The sequence below is a fragment of the Eurypyga helias genome, unplaced genomic scaffold, assembly GCF_000690775.1.
Source record: "Eurypyga helias isolate BGI_N326 unplaced genomic scaffold, ASM69077v1 Scaffold35711, whole genome shotgun sequence".
Lineage (NCBI taxonomy): Eukaryota > Metazoa > Chordata > Aves > Eurypygiformes > Eurypygidae > Eurypyga > Eurypyga helias.
In genome coordinates this window covers 1979-13439 of record NW_010232087.1, presented here as the reverse complement: position 1 = coordinate 13439, position 11461 = coordinate 1979, and the positions used below count along the sequence as shown (strand labels likewise).

General features: G+C 50.2%; 1 protein-coding gene across 1 annotated transcript; it reads right to left on the bottom strand.

Moving 5' to 3' along the window:
• Positions 1-940: 940 nt before the first annotated feature.
• Positions 941-10251, bottom strand: CACNG1 (calcium channel, voltage-dependent, gamma subunit 1). The gene is made up of 4 exons (XM_010161302.1): positions 9996-10251; positions 4252-4326; positions 2016-2153; positions 941-1297 (listed from the first exon to the last, which is right to left on the bottom strand). Exons 1-4 carry the CDS (start codon positions 10234-10236, stop codon positions 1071-1073), a joined length of 681 nt encoding a protein of 226 aa, XP_010159604.1. The 5' UTR covers positions 10237-10251; the 3' UTR covers positions 941-1070.
• Positions 10252-11461: the final 1210 nt, after the last annotated feature.

The window sequence follows — 11461 nt, the reverse complement described above, 5'->3', positions numbered from 1 at the left end:
GCGGCAGCACAACCCGCAGCCCCCTCGGCCATGCCCCGCGTGTCCATCGCTTCCAGCGTGCCCGAAGCGCCCTGCGCTCTCCTGGTGGATTCAGGGCTGACTCCCCAGGGGTTTCAGCCCAAGTCCTTTCCTCCTTGGCAGCCACCTTGAAGGATTTCCCCGAAAATGTAGTTTTAGGTATGTATGCAGTGGGCAAAGCGGGGTTTTCTTAAAAAGCCTGTTCACGAGGAACAAATGAGAGCTCCGTACAGTAAAAACCATCCAGAATTACACTGTCATGCGGGACCGAGCAGGATTTGATGGGCCAGGTGAGTCACCCATCAAATTCACTTTCCAGAAAATCATGCTACTTGGAAGATGATGCTTTTTATTAAAGGAAAACACCACTCTTAATGTTCAGTACTTCCTGGCTTTGCCATCAAAGTTTAAGCAGAACAGAAACTCTATCGTGTGGGGGTTTTGTGCTTAATGCAAAAGAATGGAACTGCAGGGTATGAATTTGTAGGAGAAATTTTTATCCCAATGCTAGGCAAAGGTTTTGGTTTGGTTTGTTTTTTCCAATTTTAACAGTTTAATAGAAGAGCATAAGGATCCCCGACTTATTCCGGAGCGGTGACCTAACCCTTCCGGTGAGCTAGTGGGGCACAGCATGAATGGGGACACAGACTCCGCACAGAGCTGGAGTTTCTCACTCTCTCTCTCTGCCCAAGTGAGGTGTAAAAGCCCGATATCCCCCCCGGATCCACACCCAACGCCACCCAACTCCCTACGAAAGCTGTCTTCTCACGCACGGATTCTCCCCCAGCTGCACCAGCACAGGGCATCCCAAATTGGCACAGAGCAGTGCCGCTCACCCCCTCCCCACGCGGGTGCTGAATGCTCTTTCTGCTTTCTTTAAAAAAAGGGAAAAAAAGAGAAAAAGAGAAACACAGCAGTAATTGCAGTGAAATGCCTTGGTTCGGTAAAGACCTGGGGATGGAGTGCACACGGTGTAGTGAGACCCAGGCGTTTTAAAAAATACAAATCTCTCTCAGAACACTTCCTGGATTTTTTCACGGGAGCTGGGAACATCAGTGCTCCGGTTCGGCATCCATGCAGGTCTCCCAGGGGTTCTGGGGGAAGCGAGGCAGTGCGATGAGGAGGAGGGCGATGCCGCAGACGAAGAGCAGGACGAAGGAGGCGCAGGCGCAGGCGAAGGACCAGGAGTAACTGTACTCAATCCACACTGTCTCCTCGCTGTCGATCATCCTCTTCACGGACTGTCTCATGACTTCAACGGAGATGATGATGCACAGACCTGAAGGAAGAGAGGAGCAGTGGGTTGGATAAGCAGCTGCCAACCTTTCATCCTTCATTGACCACCTCAGCTGTCCCTTCGCTTAGCGGCATGGCAGAGAGATGAGATTCCCGGGTAAGTCTTGTCCGTCTGAGGGAACCAACGCTCGCCACTGCCTACAGCTCTGCTACAACCCAGACACCCAACCACCTGGGCGCTTGGGCACGATCTTTTAGGCAGGCTCGGATAGGAAACTTAGAGAGGTGGAGGAATAATTGCATTGCCTAGAGAGCTTTTCCAGAGGTTGAGGAAGAGTCCTGCTGAGGCTCTTTCAGCCATTGTGGCATGGCAAGGTGTAACTCGCTCGTGTAAAAATGCGGTCTTCCTGTTTTTGGGAGACAGCTGTGTATTTTGGGCCTGCATCTGCTGTTTCTTGGTTTGAGTGTTAATAAATGAGACAGACTAGTGCATATCTCTGGTTTAGACTGGGGCCAGGACTGAGGATGTTAGAAATGCCTGTTGTAAAGGTAGTTGGAGAAAATACAGGCCAGCTGTGGGGTAGTGCTTGCTGAGCAGGACACAGTCAGAGCTCTTCAGCTGGAGCACCACACAGGGACTTGCAACCTGACGCTGGCTAGTAAGAAAATATGACTTTCGGGGCATTTTTAGAAGTGTCTCCATCCTCCCAGGACCTAAGTTTCTCTACGTTGTTCTGCAACGTGAGCGCCGAGTCTCCTACCTGCGAAGGTGTAGAACATGGATGCGGGCTTCAGCAGGTAGTCCCTCTTCTTCCTGAAGGACAAGAGGACGCAGATTGTTCCAATGATTGCAAAGCCAACGCTGAAGATGGCAATGGCTGCAGCTGAAATGCTGTATTCTGCCAAAGCAAAACAAACACCACAAAAATTGCAAATGTCTGTGAATTTTGAGCATGCTCCCATCAGCGCTTGCGACTTTGCGGTAGGTCACTCCCAGAAATACGTATCCCCCCGCTGCTGTGAAGAGGTGGCTCTGGTGAATCGGGTATTTTCCTCAAATAAAAGCAGGGGTGAGCATTGGCTGTGCATCTTTTGAACGTAAAGTGTATAAAAACACAGCAGGAGGGAGAAGCACTGGCTGAACACTCCCTGAGAGAGCAAACGGCACCTGCACTGGGCTGAGGAAGCTCTGGCTGGAGTTGTCTCAGCTCTGCTGCCGAGGGGTTACTGTTGAGGCCTTACTGGCGTCCACGCTCTCAATTCTTCCATCACGCTGCTCTCAGAGTAAAGAGGCAGCTCTACTCTGTTTTTATTCCAGATCCGTACGGCGGAGCCCCGGCGAGGCCCCTGAGCACGGCGCCGGTGCTGGAGCCACGGGGACAGGCAGCTGCACGCGCCGTGGGGCTCCAGACCCGAGCAGGCGGGAGGCCAGAGGTGAAGTGTTTGCGTAGCACCTTTCCTTTCCTTTCCTTTCCAACAGCAAGGCCCAGCCCTGTGAAAAGCCAGCGTCTTCAGGACGCAGGATTAAACGCCCATAAAAGTCCCGTTTTTTGCTCAGCCAAGCCAAGGTTTGTGCTGGACACTTCCCCCAGCCCCAGCACACCGCAGTGCCTGGATGGAGGGGGAGAACTGCCAATTGTATAATTCAGGGCTTCATTTACATACTGCATTTGTTTTCAGATTAGTTTAATATTTAACACATGTAGCCATGCATGAACATCGCAGTGCCTGATGATATTTGCCTTTCAAGCCATTAAAAAAAAATCTCCCAGGCAAAATGATGATTTTTTTTTTTTCCTGTTACTAATTAGCTCCCATCAAAATGAAGCTATTTCTGCGGAAGGGAACAGCAGATCACTCTTTCTTCTCATTGCTTTTCATACCACTGTTTTATTATAATTTCCTTAATGTTTCTCTTTACTGAGAACTGCCTGAAAGAGTCTGTTTCCATGTAAAATCTTTTGCTGTAGCTTAAGCTTTTTCTCTTACTTCAAAGAAAAGAAGTTTTTCCTGATTTTTTTTTTTTTGGAAATGACTAAGTATTGGGTATGTTTTTAATGTCAGATGGCTGGAATTGATAGTATATAAATAAGCAAAATCAGGTAGGTCAGATACATGCTTTTCCATCCACTTAAAATTCCCAGTCTTGCCTTCCTTAGGAAACTGCATTTTTAGAAAACCTGTGTGCAGAGTTTTCCACCGTTTGCTTCCACTGGAAGCAAAGCAGATTTGTTTAATATGTGTAATGTGATCATCAGCTCATTTATGCCACAGCAGAATATGTCGTGTGGCAAACCAGACAGGAATTTGTCCTTAACGAGAGGGCGAGAGAGAGAGAGGAGCATGTTCGATGAGGGCTGGAAGCGTTTGGCTTTATCAGGGACTTACGAGAAATGAGAAATTTGTCTGTGAAAGACTGTTTTCAAGATCCGTACTCTGTAAACACTGGCTATGCGTGTCTGGAGGATCTATTCCTTCCTTTCACTGACTGCTCTGGGTTTTACATGACTTTCATATAAAATCAATAGGAAGCATAAAATTCCTAATGGTCTTCACAGAGTCTCTCGACTTCTCAGGGTCAAGACTCCGCTTGGGGTATCGTTTATTCATTTACATTTTATTAATGTCTTCTTCCTTCGATGGCAAAGGCTCAGAGTGTCGCGGATAGTGCCAGTGTCATAAGGGCATTTTTCTGCTGAAAAGTCGTTCTGCAGTTTCCATGTGTATTGACATTGTTATATATTTGTGGGACAACTTTGAGCAAAACCACACTCGTGAGTGTGATCCCATAGAAAAATAATTCTTCCCAGGAAGTTGGCATTTGACCTTGTTCAGAGCATTTATTTTTTTTACTTTTTTCCCAGCTTGGTGCCATGTGATGGAAATGCCTCTAATGCTTTCAGTGGAACCAGAATTGAACCCTCGTTTTGGGGACCCCTTTACCTTACATCTTGTGTGCACCTCAGTTAGGAAAATATTTTTCAGGATCATTCTTACCTTTCTGGGTGGTTACTTCAAATATCTCCGAGCTCTGTCCTGGTGTGAAGTGCTTGAAGTAGGAGCAGTTGTGTTCTGAAAGACAAAAGGAAATTTAGTGTGCTTGGAAATCTCTGGTAAAAATATAGCAAAACTGAATTTGCTTTTTATTGATGTATCAAACTTGCAATGTTTTTAAAGTTCCCTACCCTTGGTAGCACAGAGAAATCGGAGTTGGATCTGTTCTCTTTGGGAGCAGATGAGTGGCACACACATGCCAGGCCACCGGCTCCAGCCTGGAGCTGAAGCTGCCTCCGGTACCTCCGTGGGCTGCTCCCTCGGGAGCTGTTCCCACTGGCTGCTCATCTGTTGAAAACCCAAACTGCAGATCTTTTTTCTCACGCTGTCTTTGGCCATCGCATGTTCCTGCCTCTCTGGCAGCGTTTCCTGGTGTGGAGACCTGCCGTGCCTGCGGCTGAGCTGGTATCTCCGCTCACCCCTGCGGCATCGCCTCGTCGGCCGTGGGAGGTCACTGCTCCCGTGGTGAGCCTGGGCTCCCGAAGGGGAGGACGGGGTGTCCTCATCCACCTCCTCCCTCCCAGCTCAAAGACCCCAGCGTGGCAGCAGCTGGCAGGGAACAGCAGGTTTGCGGGGGGGATGTCACCCCCAGAGACGAGGCTGCTGCGATGCAGCACAGCACGTGGTGTTTGCCTGCGACGGAGCCACCGAGGGCTCTGTCTGGCTGTTGGACCAGAGAGACAAAAGCTGTCTGAGGCTGCAGATGCTCGTCCAGGGAAGGGAAGGCTGACCAAAACCGCATGGGTCGGGGGTGAAGGAGCGTTCACTCAGCCTGGTCTTACCAAAGCTCGCTCCCACCAGAGCAGTCCCAGAAGTTCATTTGGTGAGAGAGCAGAGTCTGGCAGTGGGAACGTCATGACGTTCCTCTCTCTGGACTTGACGTGAACACACTGCCACGTGCATGGGACACGTACAGAGGGGCTGTAAAGTGAACAGGGATCAAGATCGTGGGGTGGGATGGTGGGAGGAGGGAAGGTGGTAGCTGAGTCTTGATGGCCATAATGATGTTTCATACTCAGCCCAGTGGAGTCAGCCAGCAAAGAGATGTCATCGCTGTCAGCCGGGACACGGGAGGATTTCAGCCTCAGCATCCCAGCGGGATGGGGAAGGGCCTGGTGAGGACCTGCTAACTCCAGGCTTTGGCAGCAGCAGGGTTAGGTTGGAGGGCGTTCTTGCTATTTCTAACTGATTTAACTGAAGGTTTCAAGGGCGTGGAGCTGGGAGAACAGTGGCTTGCCAGGAATTTGGCTGGAAGTGTTCAGTTGCGGAGACGCGTTGAGCGGCGCCAGCTCTGATTGCGCTATTCTGCTGGGCCGGGCTGGAGAGGGCTGAGCACCTGCCCAGCACCCCTCCTGCAGCCCATCAGACCGGGAAATCGCGCCGAGATTGCACGGAATAGATTGCACGAGCATCTCTTGCCTGTGAAACAGCGGAGTTAGCCCCGATTTCCAGGAGAGGCTGGGAGAGAGTCTGGGAGGACTTTATGGTCCTTTCTAGTCCTGGGCCAGGGTGTGCTGCTGCAGCACGGGTCGCCCGAGCCAGGTCCTGGGGGCAGGACCAGGCAGGGTGTCTGCCTGGGGACACAGACAACATTTTGGTGTTTACAGCACTAATTGCTAGTGGCAAGAAGATACCAGAGTGCTGTATGTTACCTGTTGGTTCCTGCGTTTTTTTCTGTCATGTAAATGGCAGATGGTTGAGTTATTGATTCAAGGAGGATTTATTTTCTCTCTCCCAGGAGATACGCAATTGTAAAGCAGCATTTTTGGGCTCGTTAGTGGAAGATTCCTTTGAGATGCTCTTATCTACTTAATTTTATAATCTGCCTTTTATTTCTTCTGCAGCTTCTGCTTGCTGGAGACTAGGTTAATGTTCAGCTCTGGCATCTCCTGGCCTGTTCTTTATTATCTTTGCAAACAACTGGAGGAAACATACTTGAACTCAGACCCCTATGACTGAAATGGCAAATTTTAAGCCTCAGAGCAGAGGTGGTGTGCCTCTGCCAGCGACTGAGAGGTGGCTGAGGCTGAGCATCCGGTCTGGTGATCCCAGTTTGGGGATCCTTTGGCTCCTGTGGGAGGGGAGGGAGATGGGATGAATCTGGGACACTTCATCTTGGATTGTTTGGATTGGCTTGGCTTTTAATTAATTCTCTGAAAAGGCTGAACCCACAGGAGTCCCCAGGCTTGCTGACTCCAGGGATGGAGGACACTGCACAGCTTCGTGTCCGTTGCAGTTGAACCAAACCAGCCAGCCCACCCTCCACTCCGTGAAGGCTCAGCAGAGGGGGAGCACATGAACCCTTCTTTTGCAGACGGGCTTGGCTGCAGGAAAAGGAGCTGCCTCTGTGCTTGTGGCTTATAGCAAAGTTCTGCCAAGGCACAATGAACAGAAGTTAGTTAGCTCCAGGTGAGGCGTTTTTGGAAAATGCATTTATTCTGGGAAAATATGACTAGATTGGTTTTGGTAAAGTGATATGCTGTTTCCAGTTTAAAGATGCTCAGGTGCTCTGCTGAGCTGTGAATATCTGTTTCAACGAGGCTCCCTGTTATTCAAGAGAACCGAGGCACTTCAATGTCTCTCTGGTGCCATCGTGAATAAGAGAAGAGCCCATTTGTGTCACACCACATTTACATAATGGATAGGATTTAAAATGGATTTTATAATGGATGAAAACTGTGTGGAAACCTTTGTTTCTCTTCACCCCTAATTGCATTATCTCTGCCACGAGGTCACCTCAGTGTGCTGATGGAACAGTCCAGGGGCTCTCTGGTCACTAAGGCTCACGCGATCTTCCAGGCTGTAACGTGCGGTTTCTCACAGTGCCCTCCCCCTCCCAGGTCACCCACCCTTCCAGCCCTCCTGCGGCAGCTGCGGGATGCGGTCAGCCTGCTCCCACGCTGAGCTGTGGTGGACACTTGGGAGTCTGCAGCGTGGGGGGCTCATGGGGGAGCAGGGAGGCCACGAGGTGCTTGGAGCATGTGGAGTTTGGGGTGGCAGCTGCCACCCAGGAGCGATGGAGTGACAGGCTGGGGAGGGGCTGGAGCCCACCCTGCTCTTGAACCTCAGATGGACACTAGTGGGATGGTTAGAAAAAACCTGGATTTTAATGGGAAGTTTCCACTTGTGTTAAGTTTGGGAGAGAGGACCTGCTGCTGTGATTAGAGGTGTTAAGGTGAGGGCTGACCCTGGGCTCCAACCTGGCCACCAAGCCTTCGGCACACACTGAGTTTTGGAGATGGTAGCTCCAAATTGTCCGTGGTCATACCAGCCTTGTAGGGTGAGTTTCTTACATGGACACAGGGAAACCAGACAGCCCTGCTGATAACCCCTGTGCTCGAGCACTTCTCCTCTCCAGTTGCCTGAGCTCAGGTTCTCATATTTACCAGGACCCATGTAACCTGCTGGCAGCAGGCAGAGGCGATGGAGCATCCCGGCTGCCGCCCAGCAGCAGCTTTGTAGGACAAACCCTACACTGGATCTACTGACAGAGACGGCGAACTCAGTTTACAGCTGGCAGTAAACTGCCCTGGTGCCTACTGACCACAGTTCAAAACTTCTCAGTATTAATCTGAATTTGCCTGCTTTTAACAGCCTCCTCCCTGATGTTTTTATTTCTTAATAAAAGATGCACGATGCTGAGCCCTTTCCAATTTGTCAACATCCTTGGAAGAGCGCTGTAAAATTTTAAAGCTCTGTCTAAATCACAGCCCTGCTTTGTGGACTGCGAGCCAAGCCATCCTCCTTATTTTGCACTGTGCTGAGCTCAAAACCTACTAAATAATGTTAATCACACCATCTATTTCCTCCTCAGGGAGTGCCTGGTAAATGGTTATTAATGCAGTGATAAATTCTTACGTTTCTTTTCCAGACCTGGCAGTAATGTCTGGTTATGTCTCATGGTTTTCAGGAAAATCAGTGCCCACATCTGCTCTTTTACTGCACGTTTGTTCATTCACATTTTCTCGACTGCTGCAGGTTTCACAACCCCAGTGTTTCCCTGCCGACATCTCTTCCCAGAAGTGTGAAATCCATCTAAAGCGAGCTGTGCGGACGCAGCAGCGTTTAGCAGCCCGAATCCACGGGGGCTGTGCTCTCCCCCTCCACCCCACGCCGTGTTCCTCGCCTGAGCAAAACGGGGATTAAAATATTTATACTGTAATTGAGGTATGACTTTCACTCTTTGAAACCACAGATGCTGATTACGACACAGGATGTCATCCAAATTCCCAAATATCTTTATAAACTGGAAAACCACCTCGGGAGCGAGGCGGGTGGCTCACTCCCCCCATCATCTGCTGGTCACTCGCTCTGCGTGGCAGAACGGTAGCGCTGGGACGTGACTCACTGCCTCTGCGAGCACATGCTGATGTCTGTCAAAGGCAGGAGCTGCTTTCGTGCTGCCCTGCCTGCGAATCTGCTTTTTGCAGACAGCTGGATATTTATGAGCTTTATATTTACCCCACAGTTGTGCAATTTTGGTGTTTATCCACCAGTTTCTGTTGGTTTTCCTTTTGTGGGAGTTTTTCTCCGCTTGCAAGGAAAGGCATACAGGGAAGAATATGTTTCCAGGCACGTTAAGTACCTTCGTGAGAGACATTAAGCATACGGATGACACACTCCCAAATTTGGTTAGAGGCAGATCTGAATGCTGTGGCTGAGCTTCTCTCTTCAGAACATGTAATTTGGCCAAGGAGATAAAGAATTGCAGTAATACGGGGACTACGCAGTGAGCCCAGGCAGTAAGGTTTTTTACAGGAAATTTCCAAATACGTGTTAATGTATATACTTAATTTCAAGCAGTGAGTCTAACATGAAGGCAATCCTGTTATTTCTGTTCTGGAAAGCATCCAGTACCCTGTGAGCTTTCTAAAAAAGCAGCGTAGCCAGTCACGGAGGGAGTGTTAGTGCATGCGGCACGAATGTTGCTGACTTTGCGATCAGCAAAAAACATAATGAGCTCCTTTTACCATGGGAATGTAACGGTCTTCCCGGAAAGCAGCCCTTCCCGCTCCCCCAGCGCCCTCCCTCTCGATTGCCCGGGAGGAACCCGTGGTGGAGGTGCGTGTGGGACTCTGCCGGGAGCTGAGGAGGCTCAGTCAGTCACTGAGAAACTGCTTCCAACTCAGTTTATGACTTTTTTTTTTTTGGACGTTGGCAAAACCTACTGCAGGTGCCTGTTCGTCCCTGCCCCAAGGAACAGTTGTTATTGAAACAGCTCGGAAATAACCTAATGCCGGCCGTGAACAGGCTGTTCCTTTGTTGCTATACAGATCTGGAAATCCTAAAGATCCAGGTACGTATGGTGGACCCATAAATCCTCTTTCTGGGCCGCTGCCGTCAGCGTGCCTGGGTGCTGCGGGACCCTCGGCTGATGTCAGCAAAATTCCCTCTATCCCAGTTTCACTCTGCGATTTCCACCACGTCCCATCCTCCTCCCTTTCCTCTCTGCCACTGGCATCTCACACAGGAGACTCAAATATGGTCACAAGCAAGGCAACCTGGCGCACGCTGACAGCGGGAGGGATGACAGCGAGGGGTGTTTGCGGAGCAGCATGAGTGCAACCCCACCCCAAACGAAGAGCCATGGGAACACGGAGCCTCTTTTCCTTCTCCACATCCTGCAGCCTCCTAAGCAAAGCCCGGCCTGACCGCCTGGTGCGTTCTCCTGCGCGTTGGTCACCTACCTCCTGGCAGGCTTATCGGCCCACAGCCCTTCTCTTTGGGACCTTGCTGCTGCATGAAAATCCGCTTTGTGCAGAGGCGCCATAGCCCGAAGTGAGCCGCTTCGCAGGTGGCGTTGTGTTCCTCCACCCTGGGGCTCAGCACGGCCCAGTGGTCAGTCACTACGGCGGCGAACAGGAGCGAGACGCCAACCAGGAGCACGGAGAACGTCAGTCGGACCTTCAGGGGTTTGCTCTCGTCCATCCCGCTCTGGACCGGTGGTGGGTGATCCGCGAGGTCTCCCGAAATCCTGGCGCATCTGAGCAGTTGGAAACGTCAGCCTGGCGCTGCCCAGGGCGCGCGGGGCGGCCGCAGACAGCTGCTGGGCTGTGTCAGGAGGCTATTAATGCACATAACGAGAGGAGCGCCCGGCGGAGCTCAGCTTTCCACCCTGGCCCGAGGCGTTTGGTTTGGATTCCCAGGAGCCGACCGGGCGGGGGCTCGCGTGGAGTTGCTACGGCCGCCGTCCGAGGGCTTGTAATCTCTTGACTTGCGGCATGCCCAGAAATAGGCATTAATAGGATGATTAACTCTTCAACTCGGTTATAAAAACATCTGTGTTTATAATAGCGTCGGGCCTGAGTTCAGCCCAATCCTAAATAGTTTAATTGCAGCCTCTGCAAGGAGTTCGGAGCTGGACGTCCCTCCAGAGCCAGGCGCTGCGGCATAAACACAGTGGCAAGATAGGCAGACTTATGTATTTTGTTGCTTATTTTTATTACAATTAGTTTTTAATTAACCTAAAGTATTATTTTTTTATTTTCATGCCTTTTGCCTATTTTTTTCTAATGCAAAACCTCTCGAGTGCTTGCTTGCTTTCCCACCATTTTCCTCAATGCGGACAATCCACATCCTTTCCTTCTTTTGGAAGTGTCTTCTGTCGCCCTGCACACCGAGGCTGGGGCCAACCTCTCCCCTTCCCTTTCATTTTTCTGCTGATCGTAGCGCTAATTTGATGATAATGTCAATGTAGAGGCCACTGTGGAGATGACATTACACTTGTGATGTCAAACTGAGGAGGGTGACAGTACCTGAATGTCAAAACAATGGTTAAAAAAATGCCAGTGGAAATGTGTAAATATCATGTTATCATGTCAAGATAATGTCAGAGCTACTCCAGTCCTGTTTTATGAACACCACAATCTGATGTCAAAATAGAGGGGCAGAGGAGTCAGCTCAAATTAATGAGGACAACCTGAAGCAACGAGTTAAGGTGAGAGGGGAGCATAGGGAAGGGAGAGAAAACAGCGTTAAGTTAAAAAATACTGATCCAAAATAACTGTAATTGAAATATGACTTTAAGGGTTTAACCTTACTCTGCTTACGTGTGCCTGGGCTGGCTTAGACAGCCCTGGGGAGCAGGGTGGTGTGTCTGAACCTGGTATGGGCACCTGACACCCTCGTCCCGCCAGGGAGGTGGGAGTCACTG